This window comes from Temnothorax nylanderi, unplaced genomic scaffold (genome assembly GCF_030848795.1).
Source record: "Temnothorax nylanderi isolate EJ_2023f unplaced genomic scaffold, tnyl_v1.0 TNYL_tig0143_pilon, whole genome shotgun sequence".
In the NCBI taxonomy this organism is placed as follows: domain Eukaryota; kingdom Metazoa; phylum Arthropoda; class Insecta; order Hymenoptera; family Formicidae; genus Temnothorax; species Temnothorax nylanderi.
In genome coordinates this window covers 91,371-111,227 of record NW_027249205.1, presented here as the reverse complement: position 1 = coordinate 111,227, position 19,857 = coordinate 91,371, and the positions used below count along the sequence as shown (strand labels likewise).

At 36.9% G+C, this 19,857-nt stretch overlaps 2 protein-coding genes across 5 annotated transcripts; one reads left to right on the top strand and one right to left on the bottom strand.

Moving 5' to 3' along the window:
- The first annotated feature begins 328 nt into the window (after positions 1-328).
- LOC139777269 (ATP-binding cassette subfamily C member 4-like) lies at positions 329-13,921 on the top strand. 4 transcript variants are annotated; one of them, XM_071714589.1, is made up of 18 exons: positions 329-543; positions 3,534-3,644; positions 3,794-3,959; positions 4,786-5,016; positions 5,728-5,859; positions 6,169-6,360; positions 6,520-6,828; positions 6,954-7,448; positions 7,775-8,080; positions 8,348-8,536; positions 8,917-9,409; positions 9,757-9,987; positions 10,174-10,413; positions 10,614-10,876; positions 10,949-11,388; positions 11,769-11,898; positions 12,399-12,603; positions 13,285-13,921. In XM_071714589.1, the coding sequence occupies exons 1-18, from the start codon at positions 470-472 to the stop codon at positions 13,356-13,358; spliced, it is 4,281 nt and encodes a 1,426-aa protein (XP_071570690.1). In that variant the 5' UTR covers positions 329-469; the 3' UTR covers positions 13,359-13,921. The 4 variants fall into 4 exon arrangements, with proteins under 4 accessions (XP_071570690.1, XP_071570689.1, XP_071570692.1 ...); XM_071714588.1 differs by having other exon boundaries at positions 13,264-13,921; XM_071714590.1 differs by lacking the exon at positions 329-543 and adding an exon at positions 2,250-2,742 and having other exon boundaries at positions 13,264-13,921.
- A 3,668-nt stretch (positions 13,922-17,589) lies between these two features.
- LOC139777284 (uncharacterized) lies at positions 17,590-18,156 on the bottom strand. The gene has a single exon (XM_071714617.1). It carries the CDS (start codon positions 18,154-18,156, stop codon positions 17,590-17,592), a length of 567 nt encoding a protein of 188 aa, XP_071570718.1.
- Positions 18,157-19,857: the final 1,701 nt, after the last annotated feature.

Here is a 19,857-nt window from a genome sequence, read left to right as displayed (position 1 = left end):
CAGTACTCACGTGCAGTTTGCTGAGCTGCAAAAGATTGTATATTGCAAAAATATATCATTTGGCACAGAGATCCAGCTCGACCAATAAAGAATATTTCTATTACCTACTTGTAAAATTAAATTTTACTACAAGAATCGAATTAAACGAAAAGGAAGGAATGCGATACATGGAAAGAATCAGGTAAAATACAGCATGTAGAAAGAAAAAGAAAAAATGCATTACGTAACTGCATTTATACAACGTATATAGAACGATTATCATTAACGCTTCTTAATTGTGGCATTACCTATCGGTAATGCTCAAAGCCAATGACATAGTTTCCTGATGGTTTCAGTAAAGAATTGACTGTTAAAAAGCGTGCCTCGAGACGGCAAAGAAAAAGGAAAAATTCTTCATTCATTGTTTGATTGTTTTCATTCTTTTTCTATATTAGTTTGAAGTCGTCAAATTTATAGATAGTGCGAAAACATGGATAAGGACACGACTGACATGAAGCCAAACCCCAAGGAGACCGCGAATATCTTCAGTATTCTATGCTTCTGGTTTGTTATCTCTCTGTGTGCAATGTGTGCATACGTTCATGTTTGACGCTATTCTTTTCTATCTTAAAGTATTTTTAAAAATCTGAAAAAATTCACAAAACATTTGTCTACATTGTAGTTGACGATTTTATAGTTATTTTAATAAACATCGTTTATTTAGTATTTTTTGGCAAGCTTGCAAGTTTTACAGTTACGAGCAGATATCATTTTGGCCATAGACCCACGGAAGGATATGTACACGGAGAGCTAAGATTCGTATTCGTAAAAGAATAGGCGTTGAAAAAAGACCGAAACGTCTTGGCTTCTTATAAAAATTTTAATTTTCGCAAAACAGGAAAGATTTTAAAAAGGCGGAAATATTCCTTTTTTTTAGAAAGTAAAACTTTTTTAAAGAAGAAGAATGTTCTTCTTGAAAGCGAAATTGGGTAAAAGACTTTAGAAGGCCATCACCCTCCGATTTTAATGTTACAGGTAGTAATATTTATTAAATGTAGTTTAGAACCACTAGTGCGGAGTTGTGGAAATGCTTATTTTTTGAAAAATTGCAATTTTAATTATTTAGCTTAATTATCGTATAATATTAAGTAGGCTTGACGTCACTTAGAGAATACTATACTATAAATGTTATAGCCACCAGCCTCGTAGTGTTCCTAACATGCGGTTTTGTAATTGCATCGCACGTGAGAAAAGTCGAATAATTAAAATTCAAATTTTAATTCGGCTTAATTAACGTCTTTCAATGTTTTAATATAAAAAAATAATTATAATTCAAAACAATTTTTGCTGAAATATTCATTTTATTAGTGTATTAGAAAACTGTATGTGTTTATAAAATAAAATAAAAAAACCAAAAAATTAAAAAAGCTTATTTTTTTACCTTTTTTGCACTGTGAGCACCTCGCCTCACGTGGAAAGTTGGAAACCCATGTGGAAAGAATTGAACCATATAATTGGCCCGTATGATAAATATCATTTCTTGTTTATTTTTATAATAATGATATTTTGACAACTGCACTGTATGTACAGTTTCTTAATGCCCTAACAAAATAAAATATTTTAGCAAAATATTTTTATATTCTAATTTATTTTTATATCGGAATTTTGAAAAACATTAATTAAGCCGAATAATTAAAATTAAAATTTCTCGAAAACTACTAGTAGCTCCGATTACTTTTAGTAAATACTACGTACCTGTAAAATTTTATAAAAATCGAAGATTTATAGCCTTCTAAAGTTAAGCTCGAAATTGTATTGTTCCGACAAATAAAAAATCTTCATATTTTTTGAAGACAGAATTCTTCCTCTTCAAAATAAAGAATATTTTCGCTTGCATTACGTTAGCTATTTTTCTAACAACAATGTTTTACGTTATACTGTTTATCTAAAGAAAATGGAAAATTGCGTACAGTTTTATCTCGCTATTTAGAAAATTGGTGTGCAATTTACGTCGAGTCATACCCTCGTATCTACTTTTACGTATCAGCTATCACTCGGAGTAGTGATAGCTGATACGTAAAAATAGATACGAGGGTATGACTCGACGTAATTACCGTAAGGTATGAAAAGGAGTCTCGCGACCCGAATATTATTGACACGTATAGAACGAGTCAAAAGAGATTATAGGCGATTACTAGACCTCTCATATAATGTCAGGAATAATGTCAGGAAATTAAGAGGGCAGAAGAAAACGGGTACGTCTGTGCATAAAGCCAAGCTTCGTGTAAGAGAGATATTTCACATATATTTCGGATACCGCGTACACAGCGTATGCTAGGCTGCCTACGACCGACCACGTACAATTTAATAACGCGGTATAATCGGATGACTGATAATGACCGGGAACTCGTCTCGACTTGACGACTTGACGACGAAGTCTCGCAACGAACGCTTTCTACAACAACGACCGGCGACGGACTCCGGAATTACTGTTTATTGTACGTGGTCGGTCGCAGGCAGTAGTCTAGCATACGCTGTGTACGCGGTACCCGAAATATACGTGAATTATCTCCTTTTACACGAAGCTTGGCTTTATGCACAGACGTATCCGTTTTCTTCTGCCCTCTTACTTTCCTGACAATATTCCTAATATTATTCCTGACATTATATAAGATGTCTGGTAATCGCCAATACTCTCTTTCGACTCGTTCTATACCGTGTTAATAATATTCGGGTCGCGAGTCTCCTAACCAATACCTTACAGTAATTCAGCCGTAAACATTAAAGGATATAAGTAATTATGCCTAGTAATTCACTAGGCATAATTACTTATATCCTTTCATGTCTACGGCATTTTATATTAAATTTTATATATTATTATTAACACACACCATATTATTAACACCCACAGCTCATATTGTATGTATTATATTGTACTATGTTGTATCGCCATTATCGCACATAAAGGGATTTATTTCTTTTCCTATATCTCTCAGACAATTTTGACTTTATAAACCAATCACACCTTCAAAGTAAATTTACAATGGAAAATACATGTATATCTAATTACGTATATGATAAGTGTTCAAAGTATAACACTTCCTGTCATACATATACAGCCATAAACAAACAAAATTATTATAATACACCCTTTTTCTTCTGAATATCTTGAAACTGAATGAGTGTAAGCTTTTTGTTGTTTTCATCCTATATTGGCCTTGTGAATAGTTCAAACAATTGAGGTACAAAGTCCATCCGAAGTGAACAGTTTTCTGAGTAATATTGCTGTTTCTCTAAGAAAGATAATGGACTTTGTATCTCAACTGTTTGAACCATTCACAAGATCAATAAGGATGATGAAAACAGACTTGATAATTCATCTCAAGTATTCATGCCAAGATATTCAGAAGAAACAGGGGTATTAATACAAAATAATTTTGTCTGGCTGTATATTTGTCATATATTTATTGATAGAAAAAGAAAAATAAAAAACCATTGCTTTTAGAACAGTCTTTAACCTGTAGTATAATAAAGTATACCGATTGTGTGAACAGGTGGATGCGAGAATTATTTATCAAAGGCGCTAAGTGTGATTTAAATGAATCTGATATTTATCGACCAATAAAAGCGGACGAATCTGAAAAACTGACCGATCATCTCGAGAAGTGAGTATCGCCTACATTAAAGACAAACGGACATACGTTAACAAAGAAACACATAAAAGGCCTGTTCTTTTTAGCTGAACTTCTTGCACGGTTTATTTTCTTTCTTTTTCTCTCCAAGTGCAAGTGTGTAACGCTTTTTTTTCGTCCAGGTACTGGAGTCGCGAGCTGGACAAACTGAAGAACCTGGAATACACTGAGAATAAAGACGGGCAGAAGGTGCCACTGAAGAAAAACGCTCGTCCGAGATTATACAAGGCGATCTTCAACGCTTTTTGGTTGCCATATTTTATAATCGGAATCTGCTTATTTATCCAAGTAAATTAATATTTTTGAGAAAAAATATGATATTAATAACTGCAACACTTTATTAGATAAATCGTCAAAATATATCAAAAATATGATGATTGCCCTATTCTGGACCTCTGCAAAACCATTGCAAATGGTAAAAATTTCACAATACATGTATCTTACATAATCTTTTAGTACAATTGAATTACGAGGTTAATTTGTTAAAAAATTTGTTGTTTTCAAAAATTGTTTAAACGATAATTACTTAAACAAATAAAAAAAATTATTACAAAGAACCTTTAATTCTATGTATTAAATCCTATGTATTAAAATTTTAACTATTTGCAATGGTTTTGCATTTGCGGAGATCCAGAATGAAATAACAATCGTCGTACTTTATTATGCGATCGTACACCAACTTTTAAAAACAAAGCACGCTTGAGGTTCGATAGTGCCTCTATGGTAAAAAATTTTATAATCTTATATTAAAATGTAATATTTTTTAATTTGAACCGTTTTACAAGTCTTTCGTACGTCAGATTCATCAGCTACATCAAAAATGGTCAAAAACACGTTTTTAATTCCATTTTTCTTGTGAACCGGACGTGATAACTGGAGGTTTTTGCCTTTGGATCAATTTCAGCGCACAAAAACTATAATAGAAAACTACTTTTCTTTTCCAGGCTGCAAAATCACGTAAACTTGTGTAATTTGGGAACTCTCTCTCTCTCTCTCTCTCTCTCTCTCTCTCTCTCTCTCTCTCTCTCTCTCTCTCTCTGCTTTTTCTTCTTCTTAGATCCATTAAATTCACAAGCCTGTAGGAATCGTTAAATTTCAACGTTCTTACTTTCAGTGCAGCGTGGCACGCGTTGCGATACCGATCTTTCAGGGTTGGATTATCGACTACTTCGCTAGAAACCAGATCGCGAAGTACAAGACAGAGAGGAACGAAGTGCTAATCTACATCAGCTCCATGGTCATTTGCAATATCATATCCGTTCTAATAATGCACCATACGTTACTGCTGTCGCAACAGATCGGCATGAGGATACGCGTCTCCTGCAGTTCCCTCCTCTACCGAAAGGTAGTGTTGATTAATTTGCGTGTCCATGCGTTGATCCAAGTTTATTCCAGCGAGAAAGAGCACTCTTTTCTAGCTGAAAATGTGCACTATATGTTTGCCATAACTAATTAAGTAATAATTCATATAACGTTTAACGCGAATCCTTAGATCAACGTAAAAAATTGATCAATGTTGGAAAATATTTTACATATATTATATAGAGTAACTGAGGGGAATATGCCAGTGTAGCCAGTGTGGGGAATATGCCACTCGTTATGTTTAACAAAGCTGCGGCTAAAAGCGCTCATGCCACTTTGTAACACTTTTGTATTTCTTTCTTTTTAATAGTAAACAATCAAAATATTATATTAAAATCATATACAAATAACAGGTAAAAAAGGGAAAAAAGGCCAGTATGCAAACATACTTCAAAGAAAATGAAAAACAGGAAAAAAATCAAATTTTTGTTAAGAGTGGCATATTCCTCCCAGTTACCCTATAAGCTAGTCTCCATCTGATTGTGAATATAGGAGATTAATTTCGATGTCGAAAAAAATTAATTTAAACCATTTATTTTTAATGCTTTAAAAAAATGGTTATATGGTGATTTACATATGACGTTTATTTAAGGAAAGTAGGATAGAAATCGATATCAGAAAGAATGTTGTTCATTAAATATATTGTATATTATGTAGTAGTAGAACCTATAATTTTTTTTCAAAACTGTTGCAGTTATTACGATTGAACAGAGCATCCATAGACCAAACCGGTACTGGACAGATCACGAATCTTCTCAGCAATGATGTCAGTCGCTTCGATGAGTTAATGACATACCTGAATTACATATGGATCATGCCTATTCAGGTAATTTTTCATCTTGTGAAAAGTATTCGTGTGCATTCCGAGAATATTCTAATATAATTAACATCAACAACGCAATTATCCCTTCCTTTAAATAAATAGCTCAAATTATTTAATCTCTTTCTTAAATTATTGATAAGTATGTCTAATAATTATAATCTAATTCATAGCAATTAGTTATACATCTATATCTATTTATATGCAATTTATTGTTCCACTAATTAGCTGTAAAAATAAAGAATATCTTCTTTTTTTCTTATGTTCACATTGCTTTTCATAAACATCTGTTAAGATTGACCGTTTCTCTTATAGATCATGATCATAGGAACTATTATGTGGCAAAAGATTGGTATTTCGGTTTTTGCCGGCATCGGAACGTTGTTGATCATCACCCTAGTGGTACAAGGGACCTTCAAAATGTTGATCCCCAAAATCAGAGCTATGATCGCGCCACTGACCGACCGAAGATTGCAGCTAATGAGTGAACTCGTAGCCGGGATACAGGTATCGCCGGATATTTGATAAGTTACTTTATTGTTAAACAACCGAAGATATGTGAAGACGCTAACGTTCAAGTGTCAAATTCAAGTGCTAAATGAGATTGCCAATGCTAAGAAAACAATTTTGTGAAACAAACTTGCAAGATCATAATTCTCGTTTCAGGTGGTAAAGATGTACGTTTGGGAGAAACCGTTCAGCAAAATCGTGTCGATAACCAGAGAACTGGAAATCAAAGGAATCAAATTCTCGTCATACGTGTGCGCCGCATGTTCGGCCATAACAGTCTTCACCGATCGACTGGCCCTCTATTCCACTTTGATAATGTTCGTCCTAAGTGGAAATGACTTGACTGCCGATGTTACCTTCGTAACATTTACGTACTTTAGTATTCTTCAAATTACCGTCGGGGTGTGCTTTCCGCTGGCGCTGGTAAAGCTAGGCGACTCAATAGTGTCTACGAACCGATTGGAGGTGCATATTGTCACATTATATTTCCAAATTCGCGATAAACTATTAAATCAATTGTTTTACAATATATCCCATAGTTTGACCGGTACATACTTACGCAATTATTAAAATGCGCTTAATTTGTACAGGACTTTCTGCTGATGGACGAAGTGAACATGAAACGTTTAGAGAAGACGCCGCAGTTACAGGATAAATCTCAGAAATCAAACGAAGCGACTAATGTAGAGAATCACACAGACAGGTACATCTCAAAAAATGGGAGTATCGCGCTTTCGGAACTTCAGGAAACTTCTGACCTTCCGGTCTGCGTGAAGCTTCAGCAAGTTTCCGCCAATTGGATCAGCGGCCAATTGCCGCCGACTTTGTGCAATATTAACTTGACCATCAATCCTGGCCAGTTATGCGCTGTGATCGGCGCCGTGGGCTCCGGCAAATCGTCTTTATTACATCTGCTGCTGAAGGAGTTGGATCCCGGCGCGGGTTCAGTGCTTCTCACCCAGGGCTCTTCGAAGAATAGTTTTCTGCGCATCTCCTACGCCAGCCAGGACCCCTGGCTCTTCAGCGGTACTGTGAGAGACAACATACTATTTGGTCAACCCTACAATAAGGCCAGATATATTCAAGTAATTTTCCAGACAGTTACTGCAGATATTGTATAATGTTCATGTATCCCTGTTGTACGTTAATATTGATAACTTCTTTGTAACTTTACATTATTTTCATATCCTTCAATCTTTTGGTTCAACAATTAATTAGACGTGAATCGCCATTGATTTGTTATCAATTAAAGAAAATATGTCTCAGCGAGTACTATAAATTTTGCCGAATCTTTAATGTGTATGATTCTATCTATGTAAAAGAGGAATAATGTGTAATATTTCATAATTTCAAGCTTTTTAGCATTTTACAGTATTTCTCACTTATTGTGATCGACTGGCAAACGTTTTAGGTGGCAAATGTGTGCGCCTTGACAAAGGATTTCCGGCAGTTTCCACAAGGAGACATGACGATGGTCGGCGAAAGAGGTATAACCCTGTCCGGAGGCCAAAGAGCGCGAGTCAATCTCGCGAGGGCGATTTATAGGCAGGCGGATCTCTATCTGTTCGACGATCCCTTAAGCGCGGTGGACTCTCGTGTTGCCAGGCACCTCTACAGGAAGTGCATCACCGAGTATCTCCACGGCAAGACGAGGATACTCGTCACCCATCAGTTGCAATTTCTCAAACGCGCGGATCAAATCGTCGTGTTGGATCGAGTGAGTACCGCAGAGAATATTCTTCAATTGGTATTTCGATTTTTATTTCATTGTTACATTTCAAATTTCAACTTCAAATCCATTTCTATTCGGACTTGATTCTTTCAAATCATATAACAAACTTGAAAAATTTAGCGTGAAATTTGCCGAGTAAAGAGACTCGGTTTTATCGTTTTAAAATTCTAAAAAATATTTATAAATTTATATCTAAATCATAAATAATTATAAGATTCTGGTAGATTAAATATCTTGATTTTATTTCCAAAGGGTTTCGTGAAAATGCAAGGAATCTATAACGAATTAGTACAATCAAATAAAGATTTCATTGGGATGTTGGACAGTTTGAGTCACGGAGCACAGAAGAAGGAACAGAAAATGAGAAGAACCTTGGAAATGTCTACGAAACAAATGCCGATAATGCGACGTGATTTGGAATTATCGACCACGAGTTCCATTGTAAGATGAACCTTATCTCTCGCCTCTTTTAGTTAAAAAACGGGAACTGTCCAAATTTTTTACATATCAAATTTGTTTAACACAAATATTCACGTAACATGACAAGATAATTGAAAATATATATTTATTATACAACATGTTCACGTTAAAGATAATTAATATAGTTTTAATTACTAATTAGCAACTATCAAAGTAAATTCAAAAAAATTCTCAAAGTGTCCTAAGTAACCAGAGAAGTTAAGTGGTTCTTAAATATTCATTAATTTTCTTAACATTGTTTTCTTAATATTTTTTGTGATCATAGCGCGACTATCTCTATCGAGCTGCGTCCGTTGCAAAAGTCAATCAAGTAATTAGATTGTTATTTTGTTTTCGCGCAGCAGTCGGACATTGATGATTCGGATTATGCGGAAAACAGCCTGGAAGCTGAGATGATGGCACGCGGCCGAATGTCTGGCAAAGTGTACAAGGAATATTTCCATCACGGCGGCAACTACTTTACCCTGTTCATATTGCTGCTGCTCTTCGTCATCAGTCAGGTTGCAACAACAGGGAATGATTACTGGCTCGCATATTGGACCCACTTGGAGGATGTTAGGCGCATTAAAAATTCTAGTGAGGCCAAACAGTTCGCAAACATGTACAACAACAGTTTCCTTGGGTCGATCTTCTCGCTGAATCCAGACGGCCTGTTCAGTACCGTGGATGCTGTATACGTATACACATTCTGCATCATCGCCTGTATTACTAACATACTGTTCCGCAATTTACTCTACACGCAAATCTGCACGAACTCGAGCTGCAACCTCCACAATACCATGTTCTCCAATCTGCTGCATGCGCCCATGTCCTTCTTCCACACCAATCCTTCTGGTGAGGACCAATCGCGATAGGCAAAGAAAATAGTCGCGCTAAAGACAGATTTTGATGAATTTACGAGAGAGTTTACGAATAATTTTGAAAAGTTTCCGAAATTTAAATCCAGAAGCAAGAAGTTTGACATATTTTAATCGAGTTTGATTTTATCGGGCAATCCAAATAATTTTTATCTTTATTTATAAAGATATGATGCAGCATAAGTTCTTCTTCGCATATCTATAGTGACAGAAATCTAAATAATCGAAACTATATGTATAATCAATTCTTGATTTCAATCCCCGATCTTCAATTCCTGGATATCTGTTAAATCTTGTTCAGATTTAGAGGTTTTCGTGTTCCAGGGAGAATTTTAAACAGATTTTCGAAGGACATGGGCACTATGGATGAATTGCTACCCAGAGTGATGTTAGAGGCGCTCCAAGTGTTTTGCATAGTGTGCGGTATATTGACCATGGAGACGATAATTAATCAATGGATACTGATACCGATAGCAGTACTGTCCGTGTTATTTTACTTCGTGACGATATTCTATCTGAGAATCGCTCAGAACGTCAAACGTCTCGAATGCATATGTAAGTATTAGAACATATAACTTTTCATTAGAAAAGAGCCAGAATGGATACGCGCAGGCCGCGGAGCACCTCCTTCCTAGATTTTGTTAGACATCTGTCATCAGATTTGGATTTGTAAGTTCTCCCCCGACATATAGAATCTGTAAGTTTCAGGAATTCGCTCAAATTCGCGTTTGTCATTTTCAGCGAAGAGTCCGATATTCTCACACGTAAATGCTACGCTGAACGGCCTGGCGACGATCAGAAGCAGCGGCGTCGAAATCGAGAAGATGATGCGAAGACAGTTCGACATGTTGCAAGACCGTCACAGCGGCACGTGGTACCTCTTCATAACAAGTTCGGCAGCCCTCAGTGTCTTTATCGATCTAGTCATGTGTCTATTCATCGCTTTGCTTTGCTTCTCCCTAATACTGATGAACGAAAATGGTAAATTATAACTAATTAAAATATTCTTGTTAAGGATTCTTATTAAATCTTTATATTTTCGAAGGATTTCGAGAAAATACAGAAAGCTATAAAGGGTCCTTATTTCCGTGAGAGATTATTATATGTTGAAAAATACGTTTGGACAATCGTGAGAAATTTTCGAGCTATTACTAATCCTTTTATTTCTCTTCATGGTGCAGACAGTGTAGAAGATAGCGAAGCAGGCCTGGCGATATCACAATCATTGATTTTAGTTACCCTCCTGCAGCATAGTATAAAACAGTTTACCGCGACGATGTCGCTAATGATCTCCGTGGAAAGAGTTCTCCAGTACACGAATCTTCCCCAGGAGGGTCCCATTACCTCAGACAATCCGCCACCGTCTACATGGCCGTCCCAAGGACAACTGATCTTGAAGGATGTCAGTATGAAATATCGCAGTGATCATCCACCTGTCTTGAAAGTAGGTAAACCTTTCATTTCTGCGGACATATTTTATGTTTTATCAGTTTTATCACACCGTCGCGCTTCACAGAATCTAAACGTATCCATCGAGCCTGGCTGGAAAGTTGGAGTGGTGGGACGAACAGGCGCGGGCAAGTCCTCCTTAATCTCAGCGCTTTTCCGTTTATTCAACGAAGGTCTGGAGGGCGAGATTAGGATCGACGGTCGGGATACGAGCACGGTAGGCCTGAGCGAGCTGCGCTGTAAGATTTCCATCATACCGCAGGAACCAGTGCTTTTCTGCGAAAGTCTGCGTTACAATCTGGACCCGTTCAGTCAATACGATGATATGAAGCTGTGGGAGGTGTTGCGACAGGCCGAGTTGAACGACGTCACATTCGATCAGGAAATCTTTTACGGCGGGCACAACTTCAGCGTCGGCCAGAGACAGCTTATATGTTTGGCCAGAGCCATTCTAAGGAACAATCGTTTGCTCGTTCTCGATGAGGCCACGGCCAATATTGATTTGCAGTGAGTCTCGACGATTTTTTAACAGTAGGATTGTGTTTAATTTTTAAATATTGTTTGATAAAGATCAAGGTTTTGATTACTTGATTGTTAACAAATACGAATAAATTATATAAGTAATTATAAATTATATCATATATAAGTAATTGAAATTTTTTACTAGTAAAGTATTAATTTTCCGATTGAGTATCTCTACTGTGCGGTAAAGTACAATGATCAGTATTTATTTTGTAATAAATTCAAGATTTTAGAAGAATAACAGACTTTTTGAATTGAATCAGATTTCCAGTAAGAGTTCTGTATTCTGCAGCTGTAAAACACTGTTGTAATTGATTTTTGAATCATTTTGCGAATTTTCTCTAAATGTGTATTTCTATTTCTAGTACCGACGCTTTAATTCAGGACACAATAAGGAGTAATTTTAAAGAATGCACCGTCATCACGATAGCACATCGTTTGAATACCGTTATAGACAGCGATCGGATTATCGTAATGGAGAACGGCTCCATCGTGGTAGGTTTCTTTAATTTAATAAGATACATGTTAGAAAATATATTTAGCAAACGCAAATTAAGAAGTGTAGTTTTTCTCTGTAAATGTCTACAAAGAATGTTTATAATTATTCTAATCATAATTAATAGCACAATAGTGTAAATTTTTCGATAAAGAGAACGTTTACATAATAGAAAATATAGAAGAATAACTATCGTAAAACGGACATTCATTTTCTGAGTCTTTACACTCAGAATTGTCTAAAAAAGAGTTAAAATGAATGAAGTTGTAATGTAAAATACTTCCAACAAATTTTTGAGCTTTTTGAAAAATTCTTTTTTAAAATTCAACGTGTTTTTTTTTTAAGTTGATATCTTATTGGACAATACTTGATTCTTTTCTTAAAAAATCAGGGTTATATGTACACAAAGTAGCCAAGTTTTGTGGAAAATCTTATAATTTTCTCAGGAAAAGTTCCCTATTAAATATTTTTGATAATCGGAATTGTTACGTGCTAACAGGAATCCGGTTGCCCGTACGAGCTGTTACATGACAAACCGAACGGCTACTTCTCACAAATGGTGAAGAAGACGGGCACTCAAATGGCGCAAAGTCTTCTGGAACAGGCGAGAAAGGCTTGCGAGAAAAACAACAATCATTGTGAACTGAACTTGTTAGCGCAAAACACCGAAAGCGAGAATGATCCTATAATCACAGAACAGTCTGGTTTGTAGATTCTTCCTTATGCCAAAAAAAATGTATAATTATATGCATATATTATATATATGGAGGGGTTAAAGCCATAGTGGTGTAAGTCACTTTTTTTAACCTATCGAGTTAAGTTCATAGATGCAGTCTACACATGCAGATATGTTGAAAAAAGAAGAAAAAAAAGTGGTCAAAAAAATTGACTTACACCACTATGGCTTTAACCCCTCCATATGTATATGGAGGGGTAAAAACCACAGTGGTGTAAGTCAAATTTTTAAAAATATTTTTTCGTGTGCATAAATGCAATTTATATATTGTATAAATTGCATCTATGCACGCGAGAAAAAATTTAAAAAAATTTGACTTACGCCACTATGACTTTTACCCCTCCATATATTCTAAGACAAAAAAGAGCGATGTGTAAAAAGATGAGATAAATCGAAGATAAGATGTGCCTGTTTGTTTACTTAGTGTATCATATGCCAAGCGTCAAAGTAACATTAATATTAATTAATGGAAGAATACTCTCTCTTAATAAGAAGAATAAAGTCTCTTCTCTCAGAACATGCTATACAATCGATTTTGTGATTTAAATATTACGTAGTTATCTTTATTAACTTATTGCCGAAACCACCGCTTCCGGAAACCGTCAAGAAAACCCGAAATTAATTTCAGCCTTGCAACAAAATATCTTAGATTTCACGAGACACCGAACTAGGCGCCGCAGATGGGTCCTACAGAAACCGACAAGAAATCACTCTCTACGATAAAGATCGTTACGACTCTCCATCGGTACAAACCACGCATTCGCGGCCATCTGACGCGAGGAACAGCGATAAAGCCCTATCACCGAGGCAGCGATCGCGTCTATGAACGTGACAATAACACGATATTTGTATTAACTTTTAACGATTTAATGTATTTAACGCCAAACGTAATTTAATAAAATTCGTTTAACAAATGTTTAATATTATGCGAAATTTGCGAAAATGTTTTATCGAGAACGAGATAAAATAACGTTTCAAATTCTAATTTTTTATAACGGGTAACAATCTAAAATCCGAAATTTCGCAAAAATATGTTAATTTTAATTGTTATTTGATTATTTCATGTAAGACGCGGATGTTGACTTTCGTGAGCAAAAATGTTAACTTATAGGTAAATAATCATTGTCTAGCATCGAACCTTTTCACACTTTTATGCAACAAATTATACTACTTATCATAATAGTAATGATTTCCAATACGAAATTTTGAATAAAAGTTCTTCCGAAATTATTAACAATCTTTTAGTAAATAAAAACTACTTTAGTAAATAAAAGCTTTCAAGTAAATGTTTATCAAACGCGATTTCCGCCTTATTATACGCATCCGTTTACATTTACACAATTAATATTACATTATTTCTATATTCTTCATATATACAATATATATACATAATGTACCTATACTACCAAACATTTCGTAATGGCCAATTATATAAAAAAATATTAGTTTAATGGAAAAAAGTTTCAGATAAAAGTTGGAGGGTTCAAAGAGGACTAATAGACGATCTTATTAGATTTTGGGCTCGAGGCCTGTGTTTGACCCAGTAAAGCTTAAGTTAAATTTTTTAAATGAAATTTTTTATTGTATTATCTTTTTTTGTTGTGTTATCTTTTTCTGCTAATTAATTTGAACAACTGTTGTCTGACATTTTTGTTATTTCTCTATTACTTTTTGAGATATTCAAAGAAAATTCGGTAACTTTCTTAATATTTAACTTACCACTCGATTATTGCTTGTCGGAAAGAAAAGTGTTACATGACTTTTTGACTTGATTTGGTCTCAAGAATATGCTGTTGCAATAGTACCTTAACTTTTTAAATACTTGTGTAGACATCTCTCTAGAGCTTTCATGTATATGTCGTAGGCAAATGGTTATTTTAGGAAAATAGCTTCTGACTAGGCAAATGCTATCTGCCTGGCCAAATAGCTTTCTGTTGGCGAGTAATAATCAGAGTTTACTTTATATAACGCAAGTTTATTCGGATTACTATACGATTACAATGATTACACGTGGTCAACCGTGCGACGCCAGAAAGAGAACTGAACTCGAATCTATAAGTATCGAAAAGAATAGATAGGCGTCGGTAATATCGCGACCCGTTAGTTCGAGTGGAGCCACTTCGTATCTCCAACACCTCCCCTCGAAGTCGTAGGCTCCAGCTAGGTTACTCGCGCAACTCAATCATCCCCAAACCATCCTGGCACTGAATGTGTTTATGTCCGGTTAATCCCTTAGTTAATATGTCTGCCGGCATATCATTGGTAGACATATACTGAAGCTCAATCGCGCCCGATGCACAGTGGTCTCGAATGAAATGGTGGCGCAAGTCGATATGTTTGGTTCTCGAATGATGCACACCAGTGCTGTATACCAAACGCTGTGCTCCCTGGTTGTCGTTGAACAGTATGGTCCCATCGCATGGTCCTGCTGTGTCGCGTAATAAACCTTGAAGATAAATCGCTTCTTGGTGGCCTCCGACATGGCCATATACTCGGCCTCTACACTCGATAGCGCTACAGTTCGTTGCTTTCGAGCTTCCCAACATATTGCTGCTCCTGCTAGGATAAATGCGTATCCAGAATATGATCGCCTGTCAACTGTATTGGCACCCCAGTCTGCGTCAACTACTCCGTACAATGGTATATCTGATTTTTGGTACATCAGACCATGACTCTCGGTGCCCCTCAGGTATCTGAGGATTCTTTTGGCTGCCAGCCAGTGCTCAGTTGAATAATTCGTATTGAATTGACTCAGGAAATTGACCGCGTACGCGATATCTGGCCTCGTAGATACCGCAAGATACATCAATGCTCCAATGAGACGTTGGAAAGGATATTGTCTCATTATCTTCTCATTAGCTCGTGACGGTTTTGTCAGTTGCACATTTGTATCGATTGGAGTCCTCGCTGGTTTGCAATCTTGCATGCCAAAACGCTCCAAGATAGCTTCAGTGTATTGACGCTGTGTTAAGACAACACTATAGTCATTCTCGTCTTGTTGAAATTCGATTCCCAGGCAATGATTCACTGGTCCCAAGTCTTTCATCTCGAATGACTCCGCCAAATTCCGCTTCACCTCTTTCATCCAGCTCGGGTCGTTGGTTGCGATCACAATATCGTCGACATAAATCGCAATTATCATCACGCAGTTTTTCCTTCGCGACGTAAACATACATGAGTCTTGGTTCGTTGGTTGCATACCCATTTGCTTCAGTTTTGACACAAGACGACGATACCATTGCAACCCTGATTGTCGCAATCCATAAAGTGCTTTCTTCAACAAGCATACACTATCTTGATGTGCGTTCAATGCATGTAGCCAGCGTTTTGCAGTTCTTATAATGTCTTCTTTCCTGACTATTTCCGCATCTGAACCTACGTGTTTTCCAGCGATGATCTTCGTCAGTACCTCGCGTAACTGCTCAGGTACCTCCATGTACACGTCCTCTTCTAATTCACCATTGAGGTAGGCGGTTACCACATCCATTTGATGGATTTGCAACCCCAACTCTGTCGACAATGCCGCCAATAATCGAATTGAAGTCGATCTTGCCACGGGAGAATAAGTTTCATGGAAATCCTCCCCTGCACGTTGTGAGCAACCCTTTGCTACAAGACGTACTTTCTTCTTTGTGACTAGTCCACTATCTTTGGTACAGAAAACAAATCTACTACCAATCACTTTTCGCTTTTGTGGTCTTGATACAATTTCCCAAGTGTTGTTACGTATCTGCGCAAGGTATTCATCTTCCATGGCTGTTCTCCAGTCTTCGACGTCGTCGCTTTGCTCCGCTTCTTGCCACGTTGCAGGATCGTGTGTTATTGTTAGGTTACATTCCATAAACGCGTCATCATTGTCTGGAGTCTCACCAGGTAGACCCTCATCATCCGAAACTTCACTATCCTCACCATCGTTTCCGTCATTGTTGTTAGTGGCCTGATATAGTTTTCTCGGCCTTCCAACCGATCCGGTACGCAATAGCATCGGTCTTCCCCTTCCACGTTTCGGTGGTTGAAGCCTCGTTGGTAAAGGAGTAGAGCCTTCCGTTGCCCTTCGTTTAGGCGCTCTAACAATGACATCTTGAGGTACTTCTGTGTGATCCCTTTCCTTGATAGCAACTTGAGGTCCTTCGGCGTGATGCTCCTTTGCTCTGTCCTCAATCAACTCGTCTCCCTGTTCGTGTCCCCTAGTTTCGATTTGGTCAGGTTTCTCGTCCTCAAGAAACTCTTGGTATTCACGATCAAAAGCTGACTCGTTCAAAAATTTCACGTCGCGACTCACGATTACTTTACGCGATTTCGGTAGCCACACGCGATACGCTTTCGATTCGTTTGAGTATCCTACGAAAATACCCTCCTCCGATCTCGAGTCAAATTTTCCTTTTTGGGGATTTTTGTCCGACACGAACACTCTCGAACCAAAGATTTGAAAATATATCACCGTAGGTATTTTTCCCTTCCATACTTTATACGGTACCTGTCCATCCAACGATTTTGTCACGCACCGATTTCTCACATAACACGCAGTATTTACCGCCTCTGCCCAAAACACTGGAGAAACATCCGCTTGACGCATCATGCACCTGGCCATTTCGACCAGCGTCCGATTCTTTCTCTCCGCCACGCCGTTTTGTTGAGGGTATGCGGTGTTGATAATCGCCTCGCGATACCGTTTTGCTCCAAGAATTGGTCAAATTCCTTGTTGCAGTATTCTGTTCCATTGTCCGACTGCAATGCTTTTATTTTTCTCCCTGTTAAAGTTTCTGCCGCGGCCTTGTATTTTTTAAATGCACTCAAAACATCGCTTTTGTTTTTCACAAAGATAACCTCGCACCAACGCGACCTATCATCGATAAATGTCACAAAGTATTTTGCGCCAGAATGTGACGCAGTTCTCATCGGTCCACACACATCTGAATGTACTATTTCTAATAAGTTTTTCGTACGACCGCCTTCACTTTTCGGAAATGGAGCTCGAGTTTGTTTCTCGCGAATACACACTTCGCATTTTTGACATTGTTTGATCGATTTTAAGTTTTAACCCGTGCACAACTCCGCTTTTCGCCATGCTTTTTAAGTCTCGTTCGTTTAAATGTCCCAACTTGTAATGCCACTCGTCGATCTCACTTTTCGTATGATTCACGGACATCGCCACATTATCTCCTTTTCTCGCCGCATCGTTTTCATTTACCGCGTCTTTGCCCCTTCGCACGTAATACAAATTTCCGATTCTATCTGCTCGAAAAATTATTTCTCCGTGCTCACCGGTCACGGTCGCGTCTTTTTCACGAAAATGTACTTCATATCCGCGATCCGTTATTTTTGACACCGATAACAAGTTTGTACGTAAATCCGACACGTAATATACTTTTTCAAAGTTTACATTTGTCTCCCGTTTACCATTACTCACGGCCATTCGCACGTTTCCCGCGCCCGTTATACTCGTTGACTCACTGTTCGCCAAATTCAATGTCTTATACACACTTTCGATTTTCTCGAACTTTGTCTTTTCAGTACACATGTGTGCAGTGCATCCACTGTCCAAGCACCATTCTACACCATTTACGCTCTTGTGATTTAAATATTACGTAGTTATCTTTATTAACTTATTGCCGAAACCACCGCTTCCGGAAACCGTCAAGAAAACCCGAAATTAATTTCAGCCTTGCAACAAAATATCTTAGATTTCACGAGACACCGAACTAGGCGCCGCAGATGGGTCCTACAGAAACCGACAAGAAATCACTCTCTACGATAAAGATCGTTACGACTCTCCATCGGTACAAACCACGCATTCGCGGCCATCTGACGCGAGGAACAGCGATAAAGCCCTATCACCGAGGCAGCGATCGCGTCTATGAACGTGACAATAACACGATATTTGTATTAACTTTTAACGATTTAATGTATTTAACGCCAAACGTAATTTAATAAAATTCGTTTAACAAATGTTTAATATTATGCGAAATTTGCGAAAATGTTTTATCGAGAACGAGATAAAATAACGTTTCAAATTCTAATTTTTATAACGGGTAACAATCTAAAATCCGAAATTTCGCAAAAATATGTTAATTTTAATTGTTATTTGATTATTTCATGTAAGACGCGGATGTTGACTTTCGTGAGCAAAAATGTTAACTTATAGGTAAATAATCATTGTCTAGCATCGAACCTTTTCACACTTTTATGCAACAAATTATACTACTTATCATAATAGTAATGATTTCCAATACGAAATTTTGAATAAAAGTTCTTCCGAAATTATTAACAATCTTTTAGTAAATAAAAACTACTTTAGTAAATAAAAGCTTTCAAGTAAATGTTTATCAAACGCGATTTCCGCCTTATTATACGCATCCGTTTACATTTACACAATTAATATTACATTATTTCTATATTCTTCATATACAATATATATACATAATGTACCTATACTACCAAACATTTCGTAATGGCCAATTATATAAAAAAATATTAGTTTAATGGAAAAAAGTTTCAGATAAAAGTTGGAGGGTTCAAAGAGGACTAATAGACGATCTTATTAGATTTTGGGCTCGAGGCCTGTGTTTGACCCAGTAAAGCTTAAGTTAAATTTTTTAAATGAAATTTTTTATTGTATTATCTTTTTTTGTTGTGTTATCTTTTTCTGCTAATTAATTTGAACAACTGTTGTCTGACATTTTTGTTATTTCTCTATTACTTTTTGAGATATTCAAAGAAAATTCGGTAACTTTCTTAATATTTAACTTACCACTCGATTATTGCTTGTCGGAAAGAAAAGTGTTACATGACTTTTTGACTTGATTTGGTCTCAAGAATATGCTGTTGCAATAGTACCTTAACTTTTTAAATACTTGTGTAGACATCTCTCTAGAGCTTTCATGTATATGTCGTAGGCAAATGGTTATTTTAGGAAAATAGCTTCTGACTAGGCAAATGCTATCTGCCTGGCCAAATAGCTTTCACTATTTATTCTTGCTATTTTCCTAGTCAAATGCTATTTTCCTAGACAGATGCTATTTGACTGAACCGCTGTTAGGCAAATGGTATTCCGCGAAGCATGCATTGGTGCACTTCAGTGACGCGCTTTAAATAGTTAAATACTTTTAAAGCGCGTCACTAATCTATACGCCGAAGGCGTGTCCTAAAATCAGTGAGAAGTTGTCGCGGGGCATGTTCATGGTCGCTACATCTCGTCGGTATGACAGGAATCATAACCTAA

Coding starts and splice junctions, on each gene's coding strand:
- LOC139777269 (XM_071714588.1), top strand. CDS start 470: ATGGATAAGGACACGACTGACATGAAGCCAAACCCCAAGGAGACCGCG. Junction 8,537..8,916: donor TATCGACCACGAGTTCCATT/GTAAGATGAACC, acceptor GTTTTCGCGCAG/CAGTCGGACATTGATGATTC. Junction 12,604..13,263: donor TATAATCACAGAACAGTCTG/GTTTGTAGATTC, acceptor AATTAATTTCAG/CCTTGCAACAAAATATCTTA.
- LOC139777284 (XM_071714617.1), bottom strand. CDS start 18,156: ATGTGTACTGAAAAGACAAAGTTCGAGAAAATCGAAAGTGTGTATAAG.